This window comes from Lepisma saccharinum, chromosome 2 (genome assembly GCF_977018435.1).
Source record: "Lepisma saccharinum chromosome 2, izLepSacc3.1, whole genome shotgun sequence".
NCBI lineage: Eukaryota > Metazoa > Arthropoda > Insecta > Zygentoma > Lepismatidae > Lepisma > Lepisma saccharinum.
The window spans coordinates 167,160,943-167,185,472 of record NC_139230.1 but is presented as its reverse complement, the minus strand read 5'-3'; the positions used below and the strand labels follow the sequence as shown (position 1 = coordinate 167,185,472).

The 24,530-nt window shown below is 36.5% G+C and overlaps 1 protein-coding gene across 2 annotated transcripts in view; it reads right to left on the bottom strand.

The window, feature by feature from the left end:
* Positions 1-17,071, bottom strand: part of LOC145984177 (AP-1 complex subunit mu-1) — a 43,356-nt gene extending 26,285 nt beyond the window's left edge. The window contains exons 1-3 of one of the 2 annotated variants that reach the window (XM_083117668.1): positions 16,913-17,071; positions 9,235-9,324; positions 4,889-5,113 (exon numbers count right to left, since the gene is read on the bottom strand). In XM_083117668.1, coding sequence (XP_082973794.1) covers positions 4,889-5,113; positions 9,235-9,276 — 267 coding nt within the window. In that variant the 5' untranslated portion in view covers positions 9,277-9,324; positions 16,913-17,071. The remainder of the gene's footprint in view (positions 1-4,888; positions 5,114-9,234; positions 9,325-16,912) is intronic. The other variant, XM_083117670.1, reaches the window with a different exon arrangement.
* Positions 17,072-24,530: the final 7,459 nt, after the last annotated feature.

Here is a 24,530-nt window from a genome sequence, read left to right as displayed (position 1 = left end):
TCCAATCGTCTCACTGACACGTCACACATACACACTACAATAACACAAACAAGTAACTGCAAGTAACCAAGAATAACACTCTTGCGCACAGTACGAAATTAACATGCTCTTGGTTTACATTGCTCGCCACTATATTTACAACTCTGTCTTCATCTAGTCGCGAAGGAACAAAAAACTCGAGCTCGGATATTTCGGATTGCGAGGAAGCTCACGAAAACCATTCACTTTTATCGGTTTCGTTTGCAGTGTAATCCTGATACAGTGTTGCACATTCGAAACCTCCAAACGATTCCCATCGCCACAAAACTCTTTCAAGGATATAAACTTAAGCAGGATGTTACTGATCAAAACCATGATTAAAATGCTTTTTTATCTGTGGCTCTTAACATCGTTTCTATAGCGTTTTTATTTGTGTATATAAGAGCAGAACTTGGATGAATTACAGAAGAACTTTTGCGTGTTATAACACAGGTTAGTGCTCGTTTTGCAATATTTATATAAATGTCTGCATATGTCTATAAAAATAAGCGGGCATTACAGGCCGCAAATGTCGGTTTCTCCGTCAGCGCCGCACTCCACGCTTCTCCCGATCTCTCGGCTGCAGATCGAAATGGACGCACGGTAGCTTTGTATTTGAATAATATACTATGGTATAAAGAAAATCATAGAACAATATCATCCCAGATAACCTTAAGAATAATAATAACCCATGGCTCAACAGCCCTTGAAGGGCCTAGGCCGATCTCCAAAATGCCAGACGCTCTCCCACAATCCTACCTAGAGGTGTGGAGATCTTCAACCAGTAATGGGGTGACGTGGGTTAAGAACGTCAAACCCTTGGCCGTTACAGAGATTTCTGAGACAGGGTTACTCACTCATAGCTCCCCAATTGCCTCAAGATGATGAGTTGCCACTGGTCCTACACAGAGGTTGAAAACGTAGAGACTGAACCCAGGCAGACTCGAACCTATGCTGTCCTGCAGTCAGAGTACAAAGCACAGCATCTTAGACCGCATGGCCATGAAGGAGGACACCAGATAACCTTACTGTGTTGATATACTATTTTAAAAAAATAATAAATATTCTATTGATTCATATATCCAAGATTCCATAACAATTCTAATAGGAATATTTATTTACACATTGGAGCTTGCACTGACAAGTGAAAAGAAACAACTTCCTTGTGCAAGGGGAAGTCAAACACACATTGTTCAGATTGTGAATCCATATACTATATCTGTCGTGAAATTAGTTTGGTATTGACGCGTGTGAAGCAGGTGGAGAAACCGGATCTACATCACTGTGGCAGGGTGGGTTGCTGCCATGCAAGCCAATCAAAATCTTCCCAGTGCTTCACCCAAGCCCTGGTTACCTAGCAACAGAAAACATTTATCATGGTATTGCCACTTTTGGGCCATTGTTCCTGCGATCCGTTTTCATGTTGTTGGGAGAGGACGTGATGTTTGTTTGTTGTGTTGCATTGCTGTGATATTTTAACCAGTCTGTTTGTTTATTGTTTACTGAATTTAGCACATTCTTTGTTGAATATAGCATGTTGTTTTAGTGTTTTTTTTTGTTGTTTTTTTTTTTACATAATTTTGTGTGTTCTGCTTGTGTGAAGAAGGTCAAACACAGGAGACAATACTCAAGATGACAATGTACCAAAGAGGCCATGCACTAAAAGAAAGAAAGCCTTCTGTAAAGGAATTCCTCTCAAAGGCTAAACGCAGGAGATGCTTTGTTCAGTGTGCAAATATTTTGAGCAAGAGAAAAATAATGGCGGGTCCAATCATTTCTGTAAATAAAGTTCTGGACAGGACTGCTGCTGCTGTCAGCGTGTCTAAGAACACTATTGTTACCATAGGGAAAGAATTGATTGAGTTGGTGTTTTAAGTCCACTTTATGCACAGTAAGGCTAATTGGGACTGGACCTACAGTTTAAAGTGGGATCCGAACCACAATGTGCCTCCACTGGGTATCAAACATGGGACCCCTTGATTACAAGGCTACGACACTACCACTGTGCCATCAGGGAGGCTCTCATAGGGAAAGAAAAACATAATATGGTGGAAATACATCAATGCGAGGCTTCAAAATTGGAAACCCCAGGAAAGAAGAGGAATATCAGTAAACGCGTGACAAATTTAGATACCTTTCAGCAAGATGCTATTCATCACCATATTTACTCTTATTATAGGAGGAAAGATAATCCCACTGTTGTAAAACTGCACATTTCGTTGAAAGATTTGGGACTTTATCAAGGTGGGAAACATCTTTAAGAACAGCCATAAAATCTCTGGGATTCTCATACAAAAAAATTAATGAATGCAAAATACTGATGGGAAAACCTAACATTTATTTTTATCTTTTTAATTCATATTTTAAACAAATGTATATAAAGTAAAGTATGGAGGCATATGGCGATGTAGAGGTAGGGCTCCACACATTCTCAACCTAGGCCATATTATGGAGGTGATGCGGTTCACAATCTGCTTTTACCCCAGGTTTGCCCCAGGTACTCACTTGGGCTGAGTCAAGCCCGGAGCATCTTGGGATATTTGAAAAAGTTCCACAAACCTCCGTGGGTATCCCGTCTGAAAGTCAGACCAATTGGACTTTTGTGCACTTTAGTTGCAGTATAATTGAAAGATGGGCAGACTTTAGCAACGACTTCGGAAAGAAATTGTTATTGCAAGTGTACATATTCAATATTTTCAGAATGCATTGAAAAGGTAACCAGTAAACAATGCTCATTTGGTTAATTCGTTCATGTTGTAAGGGAGATGGAAATGAAGAGAGAAAACAATAACACATTTCATCATTGTTGTACTTTTTCATAACACGTTTTCCTTGACACAGCGTCAAATGGCTGCACTGCGTACCGTACCGTACCGCACGATATGGCAACACCATGACGCGTTTTCCTTCAGCTCTCAATACTAAACTAATTTTGTGGAAAGTTTATGACCAAGATTTCTGAAACTCTGAAAATAAGTGAACTACAGGCTTCCCTTTGACCCAGCAATAGGGTTTAAATGTGGTGGTGGATCTACAGCACTAACTACTCACCCACAGTTTCTACATTACATGCTAGAATTTACGATGTTTACTTTGAATGTTTCATCACAGATGAAGGGTATCTTATTCTACTTGATAAGTTTAATTTTAAAGCTGCCATAACTTTTGACTTTCTACTGCCTACAAGAAAAAAATTCTGGCTTTCAGACATCCCCAAGGAAAGCAATATTTGACGGTCAAAGGAATTGAAGTGAGGAAGACATGTGCAATTCATACAATTTCGTATTAAAATTTTTCATATTTGAAATTTCCCTCATGCCACCACCAAAAACAAAGCATTTAGTTTCTGAACATGAGATTGTCACAACCCAGAAGTGTTCATGATTGTACACAGGAGGCTGTTATAAAAGAAGTTATAAAAATTTGATCAGACATGAGTGAAGTACAATACAGAGGCAAACCAATACCATACAATGCAAAGAGGACTGGAAAAAATATACACCAACTAAAAATGCACGAACATTGCCCTAGAAAAAGAAACTACATATTCACACACTACATATTTACTTTACGGATCAGGGCATGTGAATTACATCTTTATATTCATTGCAGAAATAACAAAATGCAAATTTTCAACTTAATTAAAGGCTAATTAAAATGATTCAGATTGGTAAAAATAAAGTGAAACATAGATTTTACATTTTTCAGGCAATCAAGCTGTAAAAAAATTAAAATGCAGAGGAAAAAGTAACATTGAAGAAAATTTTATAACATGTTGTTCTATTTGCGATTAAAATTACCACCCGAGTGCTAGTGTCACTTCCAATATGGCCGGCCACTGTATGTGAGTAGGATACATCACTTCATTACTTTCAGTTAGTAGTAGGTAGTAGTAGCATGTGGTAATGGCTGTTATGGAAGAAGTCATGTGAAAATTTTAAATATTGCTAAAATGATGTGAATAACTGGAACTCTAATGAAGGTGAAGAGGCTGTGCTGAAAAAGAACATTTAATTATGATAGGCAAAAATAACAGAAAACGCAGACGAAACTAATATATATGCACTGGTCCTTCAAAGCAGTGCTGTATCACCTGCACCTCATGTTGAACTGGGGCTCTCGGAAATGATTTGCAATGATATTGAAATGTAATATCCGGGAACGTAAAATTGGGGTTCCACTGTATGAGCAATTTTATTGATAAACTGTAAACCAATGGTAGAAATGGAATGTATTAGTCACTGCTTAATCAGCATCGGTTGAAATTTTCAAATTCATTCATCCCTAATATACAGTTGTGATACAGATTAAAAAAAAAAATCTGCATACACCATCTAGTCGTTCTTAGAATTTCAAAAATCCTTAATACACACCATCATACTTCTCTCTAAGAATTATAGCTTATGATATTTATGGGCCATGTAACAAAATCTTAATTAGTAGTCAAGGACAAATATAAAGTACTGCAACTTTTCTACATCTAAATGGGTGTTCGTAAGGGGGGCCATAACCCCCCTGGAAAATGAAAGTCAACCAAACATTATACATTTCACACATATAATTTCATTTCAGCCACAATAATATATGTTAATTAATGCACGAACATGATAAATTCAAATTTAAGCAATGTTTTTTGAGGGAACAACACTATTATTAGGGAAAATGTGGCTTGTTTGCCCCCCTGGAAAAAAATACCTTCCTAGCCCCTCCCTGGAAAAAATCCTGTGGACGTCCATGCATATCTAGGTTAATTGTGATGATGAAGTTGAATGGTTAACTGATGAAATTGATGAACCGGGATATCTGACTTCACAGAATGCTATAATAAGTATTCCACAATGGAGACAATCAATTTTATATATCTATTTACCTGTACAATCTTGTGCAGGAAAACAAACACAAGTGCTATATTAGCATTCTTCTTGGTTATGGACACAATATACAAATTATTATACTTTATGTATGAAAATGTGCATTCTGTTGTTTGCAATATTGGTGTAAGCATTCCTTCCTCTTCTTTCTCCATTAGCAATGGCATAAACTTTTCTATAACACCAAGGTCTATGTCTCCCCGATAGTTCCTTGAAATAAGGACCTACAGAAAAAAAAAAAAAGAGAGATTAAAGATAGCTTTACAACATACACACAGGTAACAAGAACTTATACATCAAAATTTTAAAAACTACCTGTAAGGTATTTATTAGTTTCACATTTTCCTAAAATTTCCATGATGAGTTCAAATGTAATAACTAATGGGATAGGATTGGCAATTAGAGGTCCAGTAGTGGAGGCTTGATTTTTTAAAAAAATATTCTTTTTAAATTTTCAGTTTCCCTTCATTTCTTTCTTTTTTTTTTTCTTCTTTCAAAAATTGGGGATGCAAATGGCATGTCTTCGAAGGGTGGTGTTTTGTCTTGCTTCCATACAAATTTCAAGACAATTAATTGCCAAAAGGTTAGTGCCACAACTGATTAGTTAGAACTGTATTCAGTAACATTGATACACTGCATTTCTTTTAGGTGAATTATACATTTTTATTATTTTTTCCCAAGAAGTACATAACAATTTTCAAAATGACTTCACATAATAGTGCAAATTACTATTTTTTTTTTACTGTAAGCTGCACAAAATGAATTATTGTGTAACATTTCAATTACCATGGGAAGCATGTCATTCAGAGGGGGAAAAACAATCTCGCCTTTCTACAACACACAGTTCTCCTGCTATGAATTATTTTCTATTATTTACATAAGAACGCTGGATGAAATTTGGACTAAAGCATGATAAAACATTGTTAGAAAGGTACTCAAAGCAAAAAAACAAGAAAACAGTTGTCCTGTCATATGAAAAGCTAGAAAATGGTCTTCAAGCTAGAAAGTGATATATGATTAGGGTTCCCAGACATCCCGTAAAATATGGGAACATACCGTTTTTTGTTAGGGCATCCCTTTGTCCCAACAAAAGTAATCGGGACAGATTTTTGTCCCTTATTTCAATGATAGGAATTGTGGCGTTGCCATTTTCAATTTTACCATACTGGAGAATATTAACCCACTATACTATGCAATCGACCCTTGTGTTTTACCATTTCGAAGTAAAAAAAATATATGTTCACTAATAGTATGTATTTTCGCACTTCGAATTGGCACTGTACATTTCTCAATGAGACGTTCCAGTTCTATGAAATAATAAAAAATACTACTACATTACTTGCCATAGCTGCTTTATTTAACCAAATCCATGTTGTAAACACACATTGGAGTTTGGTTTTCAACATGGATATATGCGAATTTCCACTTGAACTTCTTTTTTTCATGTTTTCATTTGTATTTATGATTTTTATTTTATTTTTGGATATTGAGGTTTCTATTTCTTTAAAACTGCAATTTATTTTTGTTAATTTAACTTGTGTTTCTTCAATTTGTGTGTGAAATATTTGTTTTTTTTGTTGTTCAAGGTTGTCCTAGCATTGTGAGATAAGGGGGACCTTGCGTTGTGACATCACTCAAGGAATGCCTACATTGTTAGGTTAGGTCTGTTAGGTTTGGTTCTCTTAGGATATGTAGACTGTAAATGAATTACTTATGCTAAGATAAGTAAACCCAACAAGCCTAACATAACAAATTAGGCATTTAACTTACATCTGCACATAAATTAGGCTCATTATGAACCTTTCAACATGGGCCAACTTGAAGCCAAAAATGTTGAAACCAGGGGGATACTATCATGGCAAGGAGTGTAGCTTCATATTTCCACTTGCAACAACTATCTTTAAGATTGTGATTTGTTGCGTAACACATAAGATTGTAATTTTCAAGTTTACCAAGAAAGATATAACTATACATTAGGTTCACATGATGAAATCTACAATCCTTCATCTTCCAGGCTCAAATCAAAATATACTTCTCCGCCACATTTCTATCTCCCTGTGCTATAAGCGAACCAAGATGCCCAGCTTCAAACAAAAAAATGCATAGCTTTCAGTCTGTAATTAGATGTCTGTGGTTTTTAATGTGGATTTCCAAGAGGAATCAAATTTCTTTATTTCACATTTTCATCCGTATTTATGGTTTAATTTGAGGAATCTATACCCATCATCAGCAAAGTTCCTGTTCAGCCAAATTTGGAAGTTCCTTGTAGTGTGTTATTTTTAAGGTACCTTAAGTTCAGTTATGTTAGAATTTCTTATGTCACTTTCGCTTCTTTTATCTTAGGTTAGCCCTCGTTACGTTATATATATTACGTTTCGTTAGGGTAGTAGGTTAGATTAGATTAGGTTTGGTTACGTAAGGTTTTCTTAGTTTATGTTAGCTTAGGCTAGGTTAGGTGTTGTGTGGTTTTTACGCACATAGCTGCAAAATGGAAAGTATATGTGTAAAAGCTCTCGCCTAGGTTACCTCTTGCCCAGTAGTTGGGGAAGCCAATGGTTGCTTTCACCCAACGGCTTCCCTGTTTGAAAGGCAACAATAGGACCTTGCCCCGGTGGTTGGGTTTGGTGTTTTAAGTTAACTTTGTGCACAGTAAGGCTAATCAGGACTATACCTACAGTTTAAACCACTATGTGTCTCCACCGGGTATCGAACCTGGGACCCCTTGATTACAAGGCAATGACGCTACCCCGTGGTTGGGGGTAGGGCATTTGTCGGAGGTATAAATACGAGGTTCTGACTTGTTACTGGCTCATATTCTCCTCAGACACAGATTCTCAGGCTCTAAGATCAGAAAGTGGCCGTCCCTCAATGGATTAAGACAGTCTTATGGATGTATCGATACACACAGAGAGTAAGTGCCGTATGTGTAGGGATGTCTGCGTGATAAACTGTGGCGGCAGGTTAGCGCTATGCTAAACAGTGCGCTCGTAGAGTGAAGTCTTGATAAGTGCATTTCTCTGTGTGATGGGACAAAAGGCAACTTAGAGAATGTGTTATTGGATCTGTAATGGAAAGAAGGTATATACGGAGTAGGGGAGGTATGTGTAAATAAATAAACTGTACATACAAGAGAACTCCATGAGACGTAATTCTTTCGTAACATAGGTTAGCTTAGGTTAGGATTAATTAGATTACACTTTCTTTACCTCCAGTTTCATTTATTGTTTGTGATTTTGTGATGTGATTCCTTAAAAAGAAAGAGCATTCTGCACATAAATTAAGGTCATTACGTTGAATTTACAATGGAGGTGTCAGACACTTAACAGCACATTTCTCCCCCTTCCCATTGTTTCCTCACCATAAATTCTACATTTCTGAAATCCTTGATTCATACCCTTTCCAACGATGTATCATACATATTTATATTAGGAAAGGTCGATTTGACATCCTTATCATTTAACCCACTGTGGTAAGCTACGGGTGTGCATAATAAGAAACTCTTAGAGGCATTGCAAAGAATCTAATTATGAGTAAACTAGAAAATTGCATTAAACAAATTAAAAATTAATGCCATTTTGTGTGTAAAGCCCCATAAATACAAGTTTCCTTACCCTAATATTTTCATAGAAGATATAATCAGTAGTCAATCTTTAAAACAAGGTATAACACGTTCCATTAGGACATATTGTGCACTGATTATGAAAAAATAAATATGCATATGTAATGAGTAATGTTTGTGTATATATAATGCCCTGTTTTTGTATCTTGTTACTTTTGTACTTGATACAGAGTCTGAAGAAGACCTTGCTAGAAGGTTGAAACGTTATGTTTAGTTTATGTTTTTAATAAAATAAATTACTGCCTTGGTCAGCATATTTATTTTTTCATAATCATGCAAACAAGGCTTAATGGTGTTATAATATTGTGCACTGTAGCCTTGAAAAATAAGTGTCCCATATTTTTTTCGAAATATCTGGGAACCCTACATGTGAAGGCAGCCCTCACGGTTTTACCTGATGTGCTGGATTCCATACTGATACAGTGAACTTTCTACATGTGGTCTTTTTTTTCCTTTCTTCACTGCATATTCATTTAAATTTTTTGATGTTAGGATATAATGATTCAATAGATCTCCTAATCACTTTAATGAATTTGGATTATTTAAATAGGGGTTTCCTGTGTTCAAATAAAAGTTTGGACAAACTTTTATTTCATTCATTGATATGATCCTGGATCCTTGTACTACTTCAACTTACTCTTCAGCTGAATTATTTACTGGGTCACATATAAAAAATGCAGTGTAAAAGTATGGAATCGAGCACAGTATAAACAAATTTACACTCACCTTGCCCTTGACATCAAGAATGTAAATTGCAGATGACGACATGATGAGAGATTAAAAGTCATCTGCAACACTTCTACTTCAGGAAACTATCTGTAAAAGAAGAAGAAAAAACAGAAATGAAAAGAAAGGTTGCATAAACTAATACATGTGTGCTATTAAAAAAATGGAACTGTCCTTTTTAAGAAACTGCGTGAAACAACCACATAAGCTATTTTCCTGAAATGCTTGGAGATGTAGTACATGTATTAAATTGACTTTCTTGCATGAAAGAGTTTTGTTTTTATTTGTAATTAAAAACCATTCGGTTTAGTTGCCGGACCCTGTAAGATGTACAAGATTGGCAGAACACCCAGTTTTTCATCAAGGGACATTGAGATGGAGCTTAGTAGGTTCTATTCGGATTCAGAGGGTGTAGGGGGTGGGTGGGGTTAAATCGATGTCATAATGAGTGTGAGGAGTGAAGACATTGATGATGCCCTCATATGGCAGCCAAACATGATGAAGGTAAGAAAAATATTTATTTCTGTGTTGTTATTGTTTTGCTATACTTTGCAAAATATTCATTTCTCCAGAACTATCAACTGGGTAATTTTTTGCAACAAGAATGCTGCATCTATGAGAAAATATGCAGTTTTGAACCACAGCCAAATTAGAAATTTCATGACAAAATAAGTCTTTTTTTATAATTTTGTCTTCTAATGGGTAAAGAAATAATGATTTTTCGGCTACAGGCTTATAGCTCCAACTGAACAAAACAAGATATGGTTTGTAACTCAATCATTCATAGTTTCAGAGATATTAACTTTTATTTAAAGCATTAGAGGATTTCAATTTCCTGCTAGAAACATAGCTGGCACAAGTACAAGTAAAATATTGTTTCTCCATAACTATTAACACCAAGACTAATTTTTGCAATGAAAGTGCTACACATATCAGGCAGCATGCACATACAGTTTTGAATGCTCCAGTTGCACCATAGCCTAAGTGGAGGCCAACCCAATTAGAAATTTCTTGAAAAACATCAGTTTCTTTACTTTCTTCTTACTACTTACTAAATAAGGAAAAAAGTTTTTCAGCTATAGGTTTAGAGCCTGCTCCATACTGAACAAAATGAGTTATGATTCATTCATAGATTGCTGCAAATAAACATTCCATATTCAGTGAGGTAAAAGGTAAGGTTCCTCCTGCATGCAGCACAATGCCTTGAAGGTGCATTTATGGCATGTGTGGATAGGGCCCCACATCACCTACATATGCTCGATCTTGAAGGTGATGTGATCAGCACCATGCTCTAGTCACCTTTACCCTCCAGGGTTGCCCCCAAGTGCACATGGATTTGAGGCTGGGTGAGCACCAGAGCCACTTTATGCATGGACTAGGCCAGTAAAATTCTGACCTCAGAACACCCACCCCAAGAATCAAACCTGGGTCTCCCGCATGGCAGTCAGACACACTACCAAGTAGACCACAAGTAGCAACTAAAAATTTCAGCCTGGCAACTGTGATCTTCTGCAGTAATATTGCCATTTTTTAAGTTTGCATGTACGAAATTTTGAAAATTCTAAGTTCAAATTGCAGTACAGCGTAAGTTAGCAAATGATTTTCTTATCAACGTTGTGAACATCCCATAGAATCAGCAACAATTTCTTACTCTTTGTTTCCCAACACCCATTTTCCCCGCTTCCTCACATGATTTAGTGATGTTTTGAATACGATGATGCTCAGCGTCTTATAGATTGATTGATTTGCTTTATTTTACTTCGCTTTTTGTGCTACTTTTGCTAACTTGCGAAGATTGGGATGAGCAATGATATGATGAATGAACACTCACTAACATCCATGCCAAGGCCAGGATTCGAACCCGGGACCCCTGGCATTGTACCGCATTGTGCTAACCACTCCGCCACGGGGCCCGACTCAGCTTCTTAAAGTATGCACAATTGTTAGCAGGTGGTTTCCTGGCTCCTGATCTTCAGAGCTGGCGCCTAGCTCTGAAGAAGATTTTTTAAGCACTGTCAGTAGCCCACATAGACTAATAATAGCACGAAAAAGTGGTGTCTATAAAAATGATTTGCCGCAATACAAGAACCGTTAATTTTGAAATACCATCTATATAGAGGCTCCTCAAAAAAGGCCTGTGGCTTTTGAGAACTTATCCCATCCATAAACTGCAAGTGTTTCTCATGTTTAAAAAAATTCTGTGCGTGTAATGGAGCAGAAAGAAAGTTCAAAATTACAGAGGAGAGTTTTCAGATAATATCCAAGTGATATGACAAGCTCTACATGATACTTGCATGTCACTGGAATTGGGTCATTTTCACAACAGGAAGCACTGTCTCCCATTCGATCCATTCTTTACACATGCACAGTGAAGGTTTCTTCGTAGACTGAATGGACACCTGTCACCTTGGTCTGAAAGCTCCCTTAGGTAAAACAAAAATATAAAGCAATCTGAAGTGGATCTGGTCTGTTCTCAGCAGATAAATGTTAAGACCAGCATCAAAAAGAAATTATTTTCTGAGCCACCAAGTCTTCCTTTGGTAACTCACAATGTACTACCGGCTCTCTTATCAAGAATTCTCAAAAACAAGCATACAATTTGAGCGCTTTATTTCACTTGCAACTGGATACTCAAGTGTGAACTATCCATTACAAAAATCAGAATTAACATCCATCAACTGAGCCACTGGTGCTAAACATAGTGTTGCCAAATGGCAATGTTAAAAACACATGAGTGTGTCACAAAATGTGAGTGTAAAATACAAAGCAAGCATAACTTTCATGCATAAATGTATCTTCCCATGGAGGTACAAAATGTGAAAATGTGAAGCAGTTTAAAAACAACACTACTTGTCGCTCAATAATTCCCCAAATGCAGCGGTGACACAGATGGGTGGTTGATTTAAGACCTAGATCAAATTCAAGCATAAATCCAGGATTTCAAGGCAAAATTTCTGAAAATTCAAGTCTAAAAATAATAACTGTTAAAATAAAGATTAAATTACATTGACACTTTGCAACAAACTTTTACGATTTGTTCATTGTACATCTTACCAAATGTGAATAATTTATGGACACGAAAAATGTTAATAAGAATTTACAATACCGGAAGTATCTTCAATTGCTTTCAAATTCAGCATACTCACTAATTTTGGCCTCAATCACGAATCTGCAGTTAAAAATTGGCGGTCACGTCTAGAAATTGCAAAATAATCTTGTCAATTACCGCTATGATTCTCCATACACTAACATGGAAACCATGTTTTCTGATATGAAGAAGTCTTCCTTTCCGCACAACGGTCTTGCTACCTTGTGTTCTGACGTAGTCATAACACAACGTTGCTCAAGTGTTGTGTAATAAGTGAGACCTGTTGCATGTGAGAAAATGGTGTCTTACATAAAGGTAGAAAACAAGGAGTATTAGGAAGTGTTTGAGAATACTGGGAACAATTGTGGAAGGAAGTTTCAAGCTTAAAGAAACTAATAAGGACAGTTAAAAGCTTCAATAAGTATTATTTACTGGAAAATTTATGATTTGAAAAAAAAAGTAGCTTATGAGAGCATCCATGCTTTGTAGTGAGCAGTCATTCTGTGTTTACAGTTGTCTCTGACATGCAGTTCTAGAAGATCAGAGATTTACTACCAACAGATTTTCGTGCAAGGCTCAAAGAAGGTTTGAGACCAGATAGTATGTGATCAGGTGTTGGAAGTATTTATGGGTGTATTTTAAGAGCCCTAAACCTGACCCACCTAGCCTAACAAAAGCATTTCTGGATTTTTATTAATACTAAGCACAGGAGCGTATCGAGACTCATGGGGGCCCAGGGGCAGACTACTCAAGTGGGGCCTCTTAGTTACTGCCATTATAGTGGCTGGATCTAATAATTTAAAAAATGTGTAATTAATTAATACAATTCTCTTTGTGATTAAAAATGTGTTTGTTGATAAATGCTAGAGACAAATAATACAAAATAACTAATAAAATAGATACTCAGCCGTATTTCTAAGAGAGTGTTCCCAAGAGATCATGTGCAGTCATAATATCAAGATATTATGCTTGTAATGAGTTAGAAGTGATATTTATCTGCTTCAAGACTTTACAATGAACAGTCAATAATCAAATGAAACTGAAAATTCAATTTTCCACTGTTAATAGTATATAAGGAAAACTTTCAAAATATCAAAAGCCTCTCTTTAAGAACAGACATTGTGTTGGATTAAGTGTTGTGAGAGTTGGGTTTGACTTATTTTTTGTTCAAGATTTTAACTCTTGCTATCGCAGAATACTGTTACCAAAAAAAATATGGACATTCTGAATTATTACAAAAAAGGGCTCTTTCCCTGTTACCTACTACAGTATTAAGAACGAAAGTTAAATAATGGCTAATGCAAGCTGTTGGGTTCTTTTTTTGTGTGTACACTAATTTCACGGCCAGCGTTGCAATTCTTACTTGTGTTATAACCTCTATGATTTTACTCTGCTGGCATTCTTTGTTTAGCATAGTGGGGAATCATGGCATAATTACTGCAGATGTGCAACTATACAAAACCATCAGCTTTGGGCCTCCAAGTCACTATAATCTGCCTGAAGCAGGCCAGTCTAACAAAAACAGAAGTCAGGAGAATCAATTACCATCTTCCGTGGCCCTGGCTGCCCCAACCTACTTACGCCCCTGGCTAAGCACCATAAACATGGCCTGCCTAACCTAACACTGAAAGAATTTACAGACATAATACCCCTTTCCACACGTGAAGTAGATGGAAGTAGCAATCGATAGTCAGGACTACAGTAAATGAATGACTGCTCTCAAAGAATCATATCAGAGTATATGGAAATTCTGCATAATCACTTAGACTCTGAATTTGATGCACTTACAGCATTTAATATTAGTCTTCAGGAAAGCATATGCTGTTATTATTACCATTTGACAACAATGCTGAAGTGGAAGAACACAGAATTTTTCTCAGAATGACTGATACAGTGGTACCCCTCACTGTCAGTACCGCTTTGGGAAAGTAAAATATTTTGCATGGTTTATGAATATCACGTTGTTTATGAATGTTCTCAGTTGTTTTTTTAGCTTGCGGAAATGTGTTTTCTTACCATGAACCAGAACAGGCCAAAGGCTTCGTACAAGTGAATATAGCACCTAATATGACTTTCTACAACAGCTATAATTTTACGTCATTAGGTTAGGAGCTGAAAACAATTTCCAAAGTGTTCTTTCACTATTTTAGTGTGCATACAAATGGTTTTTACTCCAAGATGATAGGTTTTTACTGATGCAAACCATACTTTGGGATCAAATATCTCCATCATTTGTGTTTTCCGCATGCTATAACCAATTTTATATTACATAAAACATCAAAATCTGTCCATTAAAAAACAGTTAACATGATTTTTGAGGGAGAATGGTCCTGATACAGTTTGACATTACTTTCATTTGATTAGAACAAAGTACAGGAATACATCAAATGTAAACTAAAACTACACTGGAGTAATTCAAGAGTTCATAGAAAGAAGTTGAGCAGTTTTAAATTATGAGTACTGTTTACAAGGAAAAGCAGAGTCAATCAAAACATGTATTCCATCAAGATTTCTTATAACACATGTTTTAGATTACAGTATATACACACAATAACTCCTATTTGCACCAATTTGGAATTTAAATTTGGGTTAAAACTTCGTACCTTAAATTTTGGTACAATTATGTCTGCAAATGAACATTCTTCCTGATCTATTTTTCAGCAATGTAGGTGTCCGTGCATAAGTAGATTTTATTTTTTTCTCACTGAATGCACTTGCACACAAACAATTAAATTAAGGAATTTGGTAACTTCTTTATGCCAACTAGAATTTCACACCATAAACTGGTAGTGAGTGCTGTACATCTTCGTTCACAGCTTAAGTTTGTTACTAAGAAATATCTTGCATTATGCACGTGTGTCCCACATATTATACATGTGCATAATTAATATATAATTTATTGTATGAGAATTATTTCCATATGCTAGCTTGTTTGATTTAGTGGTACTAATTTACTATTCCACAAACAGATTTCTTCATTTTTACACAAGAAACTACTTACGGTAATAAGTTTCTTTAGCACAGTCTAACATCTGGAAGGTGTTTTCTGTCATGTGGGAATGTATCATAGCGGAAATTCATTATTTTTGTTGAAAAGTAATTCTCCGAAGCACAATAGCCTTAGGCGCATACACATCCATAGATTATCGTGCGTCAGGCTTGTGTTTTGTCGATTGCAGGATTTAGAACCAAGCCATTGTTTTCCGAAAAGATGACGTGTCGTGGATGCGTGGTGAAATTTATACCGGGTGTGGAAGATCCACTGGATTTTGTAATTGGGCACTTGAAAAATGGGTAGCCCCACAAACCAATGACGGATAGCCCCAAAAAACCATTCACGCATAGCCCCACGAACCATTTCCGCCAAATTTAGGTTAAGCAAGCAAAGTTAAAATTTTGTTTGTAAAATAATGCAAAGAAGCTTAAAAAAAAATCCACTTGGACTATTTTTTGTGTTACGAAGTTTGGAAACACTGCATTGACAAAACACAAGCATAACGTGCAATGATCTACGAAGGTGTACGTGCAATACTGTTTCTTATGCAAATGAAACAATGCAAATAAAGAAGTACTCGTAATGTGTAAACTTGAAATTACCTTCATCAAAAAAACGTGAATACACCTTCAAGAATGTTCCGCGAAGCAGATAGGTAAGTACAAATGTCAAAAGTGACGAAACCAAGAAGTTACATGTGTTTGTGGAATAGTAAATTTTTACCGGTTTAGTTTAATTACCATCGCATTTCGGACACATTTAGCTAATCATGACGAAAGGGATTAATGGTGATGAGGTAAATGAAGGGACACATACATATGGGTGATAAAACACAAGCCCCACGGATTATTATAGAGATAGTTGAGCCCAGGCACAAGAGCCTCGTTGGCATGCAACATTGTACATAGTACACTCCTGCAGTTACTGGGGTGTACTATGTGGAAGTGAGGTTGAATTTTGGCTGCCTTTGCTTTTGACATATGCATTCTGAAAGGTTCGACTGTTTATTTTTCGTATGCACACTTCAAAATGTGTATGATTATGATGTACCATTACAATGTTTAGTTTCATTTAGCTCAAGACACATTCTATTCCACTTGCAGCACAACACAATCATTGTTTTAGAAACATTTGGAAAAACGTTATGCCCTAAATATGACCTAAGGTTTATAATGGTAAACATGTACTTAACGGACCAACAGAACCAGCACTATCGTGTTTACAAAAGATAGAAGCGTCATTGAATTAACTCGGGCACGGGAAAACAAGCCAGAAAAAAATATGACGTTATAAATATCAGAGTTCTATCTAACTATTAATCAGAAACCCACGTTAGTCAATTTACCTTCGTACGACTGCCAACACCTCTTTAAAATGTAAAAAAATACAAATCACAAAATATTAAACATAATTGCTTAAGTACATTTTACTATTTATATCTTGAACGACAATAGTTTGCATCATGTGTTCTTCCTCAATCGCCGGTAGGAAATCTGGCAAAATTACAACACTGCAGATTCTGCCACAAATATACAGGTGTGCAGGGACGACAGAATAAATTGACAGACAATCTATTTATTTCATTGATTTCTCACCTGTATGCGAATTTAGTTATTCATTTACAGGAAACCTCCATCCCTTGATGTAAAAAATGCACACCTTCCCAAAGTAAGATATTACTTCAAAAGTACGACGGTAGAATCAATGTTAGCATAATTATTTCAAGGAGACAACCTGAAGGAATCAACTATACACAGATTATAAGCAAAGCAACTACACCTAAAAATTAAACAGGGAATAGTATGTGGTTCCACCAGTGATGGTGCTAGCAATTTCTGTCCCTCTGTGCAGATAATGAATGGCCTAGTTCGAGGCGTCCGGTCATCGGGAGATGCGATGATGACAAAGCAAAAATAATAATAATAAAGGCTGTGTCCGAAAGCTCCAAGACCATACTTGAAGCGAGCATACTTCGAGAGCGTACTCAAAGTGCGGTCTTGAAGCCTGGAAGCGGAAAGCTTTCGAACTGCACTTCGACTGCAGCGCCTAATACGATCAATAGGTAAAGCTAAGAACAAATGACTCCAGATACTGCGTGCTAATCTGTCCTGCGTCCTACGCGGTAAACTTTAATCAGAAATACCTTTGTCTGCTTTGTTTGTGTTGATTGTGAGTTTCGCAGAAGAAAATGGAAGAGGAAGGTAATGGACGCAATGCATTAGTAAACATGCGTTTGCGTATTCTAATGATGACCACCATTCTGTGGAATAGGATTACGCTTAGGCGTAGAAGGAGACGAATGAATGTAGCAGCTTATCTGATGGTAAGTGTCGACATAGGTATATCTATATTTGGAACTACTTGAGATGACCGGACCCCTCTGCGATTTTCTTCATATTTGGCATACTCACTAATTGAGGCCTCCTAATCACGAATCTGAAGTTAAAATTTGTCGGAAACGTCTAGAAATCGCAAAATAAGCGAAAATAAGGCGTTAGTTTTCGGAATGGAAACTGTCGATTTTCGTGAAATTTTTTGTTTCACAACCAAATATATATATTCCTGATACTACCACAACACCAAATTTTAACTGTTTGCCTAACCTAACCACGTGCCAATGTTTCGCAATTATTTGCAATTTCTAGATACTGATACTACCACGACACCAAATTTTAACTATGTTTGCCTTACCTAACCGAAACTAACCTAACCACGCGCCAATGGTTCAGTAAGTATAAGCAGTACTATAAATATCGGAGAGCGGTCCGGTCGCGAAAATTGATTCGCTTCTTTTGCAATTTCTATACGTTTCCGACAAATTTTAACTTCAGATTCGTGATTAGGAGGCCTCAATTAATGAGTATGTCAAATATGAAGAAAATCGGAGAGGGGTCCGGTCATCTCAAGTCATACCCTATAGTTAACATGACACATAATTTGTTCCAATATTCGGAAAGAACAAGTAACCCAGACATTTAACATTTTTTGTTTTTTTCGTTTTCAGTAGTATCGCCGTTTTGGTATAATTTTCAAAGCCGGGAAACGTCTGTAACTAGTTTATTCTGTAATTGTTGACATTCGTACTTACCTATTCTGCATTGCGAAATATTGTTTTAACGAAAATAAGGCCCAAGTTCCTTTTGTTTTATTGCGATTTCATCATGCTACGAATGCAATTTTTACATGGTTCGATTTCTATGTACGTCTGTTAACACATACTGCGGAGTTTTAGCGATTACTTAAGGTTTTTGTTCAATATATGCTTTCGTGATTAGGTTTGGTTTCCTTAGCATTAAAATAAAGGTAAAAGTTTACTATCCATCGGACACCTATAACTTCTGAGTTTTCGTCAATTTTTGACATTCGTACTTACCTACCTGCTTCGCGGAACATTCCGTGAATGGTTTTTGGGGCTAGCCATCCTGGAATCAGTGCAACATTGAAATAAAAAAAATATTTTAGTTTGAAATTTTTGACTCAAATTTCCCACCGATTCTGTGCTACGCCCCCTGGGGTACCACCCCCAACTGCTAACGCGGCCCCGCCTCCGCTCCACTATGCTCCACTCCGGCTCCCCGGCTTTTTCTATAGACTCCCTGTTAAAGGCATGTTAGAAATTGGCCGGAGTCACCTGCCCCCAAATGAGCCCCAAACTTTTAAATTTGAAGAAAACCGTTTCCAGGATACGGAAAACTTACCTGAATTTCACACAAAACACCTTCCCGATGTTAGACAATACTACAGGAACTTATTACAGTAAGTAGTTTCTTCTGTAGAAATGAAGAAATCTGTCTGACGGATAATAAACAAGTACCTTTACGGTCTCTTGTAGACTGAGAATATCCTATCCATGAGAAGTGCGTAATGTAATTTTCAAGTTGTTTTTTTCAACATAAATTACTTTTTCCCCCCCGAGTCCAAACAGTGCTCATTACTTTAAGGAAGGTTCAAATTTTGCGTGACAATGATTTCCATAATTCTACGATAATTAGTCTTTGTTCTAGGGGAAATCATAAAACAATCAGAACAGTTATCGCCCCCAAAAACCATCCACAGGTAGCCCCACGAACCATCACGGGGACGAGGTATGCCTACGAGGTTAGGTTCCATTAGCACTCACATACAAACATGAATTAACGGTGAAATAACTTGACCGATGAGAGAGAACACTTGTAAGACCTATCACAAGTCTACAGAAACTCAATTATGTAAGTACTTTCTCCTGTAAATTTGAAGAAATCTGTTTCCCGGCTTTGAAAATTTTACCGATATATTAAGTGCTAGTAAAGTTAAATATTGAATGTAATTTTTTTTTCAGCAACAGAAGAGAGGGCCATATTGTGGACTTCGTAGCTACAGTGAAGATATTCTTCGCATTTTTAACGGGTGCAATGATGCAACGAAAAAGCACCTGAGAGTGAACCCGGACACGCTAAGGTTGTTGGCCATGAAGTTAAGGAGGAAAGCACAAGGATGGTCTAAAGAATTTGAAGTAAGTTTGTTAAGAAATAGATTTTTTTTTACCTTATTGCATTTTTTTGGTCAAAAAATTATAATTCAAAAAGCTTGAATGAGGTTGAAATGCCTCTGCTTTCATTAACTGATTAATGCTGTTTAATTATTTCTGTCAACTTCGAAAATAAAGTTACTCATTTTTTAAAATCTACTGAGCTCTACTATGTTTTATGTAACATAAAGTATGTTTGAAAATGGGGATGCAAAAATAACCAAGATCTTTGGTCTTGAAATGTTGACTAATGTAAGTGAAATACGATACATGCAAAAGTTGTTTGACAATTGGAGCGATTTTACAATACCGAACACTTCCCCAGTTTTTTTCATATTTCGCATACTCAATAATTTAGGCCTCATAATCACGTATCTGCACTTAAAATTTGGCGCTCACGTGTAGAACTTGCAAAATAAGCAGGTCTGTGATCACAACCGACACCCTCGATTTCTCAGGAAAACCAATATTTATTGCAAGATTTTGTGTTTTGAATATTTAAAGAATGAAATATATATTCCTGATATCTATGACCCCAAATTTTAACTATGTTAGCCTAACCTAACCTGACCTTACCATGCATGGTCCGTGAGGCTATCCGTGAATGGTTTGTGGGGCTACCTGTGCATCGTTCAAGGGGTGTAAATATATATTCCTGATATTAGTACGACCCCATAATTAGTGAGTATTCAAATTATTAACGAAATTATGGCTTTTTCTGGTATTGTAAAATCACAACCTTCTACACGTTATTTTGCAAGTTCTACATGTGAGCGCCAAATTTTAACTCCAGGTTTGTGATTATGAGGCCTAAATTATTGAGTATGCAAAATATGAAATAAATTGGGGAAGTGTCCGGTATTTTAAAATCATACCTCACAATTTTTCATGAAATACCATTGCATACACATATATGAAGCCCAAAAGATATATTATCATTAAACTGGAATGCTTCAAAAAATTACAGAAAATGTATGAAAAACTTGTAAATTGCAAAACTTTCACCTTTATCTTCATGCAGAAATCATGCCCATTCGGGGTCTTGCTTCTCACTTTGCAATGCATTACACATCCTGGAATGTGATATTAAAACAACCAACTCCAATATGCCTAACCTACTATGAAAACATTACTGTAACTGAAAATAATAGTAATTGAAGAAAAGGCAAAAGTAGTATGTAACACATGCCGTGGCGTAACTTGGCGGGAGCTTTTCAGGTTTGTTAAAATTTACAAGTTAAGGATACTTTTGTTGACAACCTAAGACCTGAGGAGCTAAGTAATAAATAATAATATTGATGATTTCGCAAATGTAACAGCTATTTAGCAAATAATCCTGGACCCTATTTTTTTGGGATGAAAATTTGTTTGACTCCCCCCCCCTCCCCAAAGTGTCTCAAGTTCATACCTGATGCCCAAAGTTAAGTCCAAAGTTACACCAATGACGTGCCCCACATAAAATTATACTGGCTGAGAGTCCAAACGCCAGAGACTCACTACTCTGCCAAGTGCAGTCCAGAATGCATTAACAGATAAAGCAAGTCTAATTCTCTTGTTAAATGCAGCTTCAGTTTTCATCTTAAGTAGCCTTTTTGGTAGAGGGTTCATCATTAAATAAATATTTATTTTCTTAATTGCTAATTTCCAACTTTACCTATGTAGGGGTTGAATGAATATATGGTTAAGAAAAAAAAAGTCAAGAATTTGGGATTTATATTGTGGTAGACACCCTGAAAGGAAGTGAAACAATTCATAGTGCAATTTAAGTTGAAATATCATTTCCGTGAGTATGCATACATGGGTAGGTTAGTATGCTGTAGGAGTTACAATTTCCAGTCCTGAAGCACTTTTTATATCTCATTACAGGTAATGGTGTTTCTGTACTGGTTGGGGTGTGGAGCTTGCTTCAGAGTTGTTGCAGCAAGTTTCAACATAGCAAGGTCAACAGCTCATGGGATAGTTGTCACCATACTGAATGAATTAATGGGAATTCTGTCGCAGGTAATATGTTTACCCGCCAGGGAAGATTTGGGAGCAATTGGTAATGGATTTGCCCAACATGCCAACAGTGATGCATTTCAAAGGGCTGTTGGAGCACTGGATGGCTGCCACATCAAGGTAGTCGTAAAAAATAACCTTCACGAACAGTACATTAACAGAAAACTTGCCTATTCTGTGATATTGCAAGGATTGTGTGACCACAATGGTATGTTCATGGACATATTTTGTGGCTTTCCTGGGTCTGTACATGATTCCAGGGTATTAAAATATAGCAGACTGTACAGGAATGCCTCGTATCCTCCACCAGGATACTTTATCCTCGCGGACAGTGGTTACCCATGCAGGCTGGCTCCAATTTCGATTGTAACGCCATTTAAACAGATCGGAGGGGTGCCATTGTCTGATGAACAAAAAAAATTTAACAACAGCCTCAGCAAAGCCCGGGTGACAATAGAAAGAGCATTCGGCATGATGAAAGCCCGATGGAGGGCTATATTCACCAAGGCTCTGGAAATAAAACGAATGGATAGAGCTGTGAAAGTCATCGCAGCATGTGCAATTATGCACAATATTTGTCTCAGTGCAGGTGACATCATCATGGTTGATGAAATAAATAATGAGGAACGTGGACACCGAGGTAGGGAAAATGGAAATGAGGAGAATGGAGACGAGCTGAGGAATCTTCTCTTCGAAATGTATTTGCAAGATCTTGAGAGATGAAGATAAGTAAGAACCTGTCACTGTGTTTGAGGGAGCACCTTTTCTCTTATCTTTCGAGTGAATTTTTCTCCAGTGGTGGTAATCGAATCAAATGTACTTACTATAAATTCACCACAAATTCCATGTTATCATTCAATCTTACCTGAGAATGGCTTGGGTGTAAAACATGGTAAGTGACATTTTGTTGATTTCTGAGTTCATCATGAAAAATTGTTATTGGAAACTATACTGTAGATAAATTGTTTTCTTGTGTTTACCAATTTCAGAATGCTTCACTGAGTTCAATGCAAATTGTATTACATGGCAATTTCACTCGAAAATTGAAGGATTGCACATTTTACATTTACCAAAATGTCACTTACCATGTTTTACACCTGAGCCCTTCATTTGTTTGATCCCATAATGGGTTGGGTTTTTGGGCCAGAACTATGAGGGCAGTTTCTTTGATTTGTCTTTGTTTCCAATTTGATTCTTGATATATTATTACCATTATGTAGTTTTGTTGTGTTATATGCGAGACATTCCTTTCATGTTTGATTATATTTGCCCTATCTATTTCTCCTATTCCTGTTTTTTTTTTTGTGTATATCTATCCTCTTCTCTACGGGGCATTCACATTGTTCGCTGTGTATGCAGTTTGTGCTATTTTGTGTAAGGTTATATGGTTTTGTGTCGGGTAGTATGTTTCTTAATGATTTCTTTCTGCTGAATGTTGTAATAAGTTGGAAATTTTAACTAATTCTGCATATCTTTTTGGAGAACCCTGGAATATAAAAAGGTAAAGTTTCTCATGCACTTTGTAGCATGCTATGATGTAGGACTTCACACATTCTATCAGTCTCAGTCATGTTGGATGTGATGTGACCAGCATCACCCTCCAGCTACCTTTACCCCCAGGTACCTATTTTGTTGATACTGGGTGCACCGCAGAGCTGCTGTATGCGTCAAGGTTGGGAAAATTTCAACCTTACATCACCCAGCCCAGGAATCGAAACAGCTATTCTATGTGGCAATGAGATGCCCTAACCTTGAACTCTATTTTATCTGTCATATGCCCTTGTTCTTACATTAGTTATATGTTATTTGAGCAGATATTCCAGACTATTTGATGGTTGATGTTTATATCTACCTATTAGCACATCCAGAAATGTCAGTTGCTTGCTCAGTTCCCTTTCCATTGTAAATCATAGTGGAGCATGGATGTCATCAAAGTGTTGAAATAAGTTACAGATTCATAGTTGGTTCGTTCCCCACCACCCTCAAAATGTATGTTATGCACCTAAAGATAGAGGTGCTCTCTCAACACATTGTGATAGAATTGGGACAATTTGTATTGTATGATATTAAAAGATGAATATTTAGTATGTATGTTTGTGTAATTTGCCAAGGTATTTTCAATTAGTAAGCTGTAATTATTTATCCTACACATTTTATATCTGGGAAAAGGCTTTAGGTTATAAATGGTGAAATAATAAGTACACAAATATCAGTTTGTCACCTTAACTGAAATGTGAAATTATGCTCGTGGTCAAGATTTTTTTTTCTTTTCAGTATAGTGAATTTACATTGTTTTATACCTGTACCGGGATTTCATAAAATTGAAAGATTTTTTCACTTTGTTTCTTAAGAATTGCATTCTTGTATGCATGAAGTTTTGTAAAAAATATGTTGCAAGTAACATGGCCATTTCACATCCAGGATGAAGTTTCATGCATTAAGTTTTACATGTATTAATAATTAAAGCATGTCTAAATCTCTTGTTAAAGTACAGCTTCAGTTTTCAACTTAAACAACCTTACCGGTTTTTCATCGAATAAAAATATATATTTTCTTAATTTTCAACTATGCCTCAGTAGGGGGTGATTAAATAAATGTTAAGAACAAGGGGGAGGAAGTCATGAAATAGTCAAGAATTTTGGATTTATTATTTTGGTAGACCCCCTGTATAAACATTGTGCGCATATTCATTTCATGTAAGTGTACGT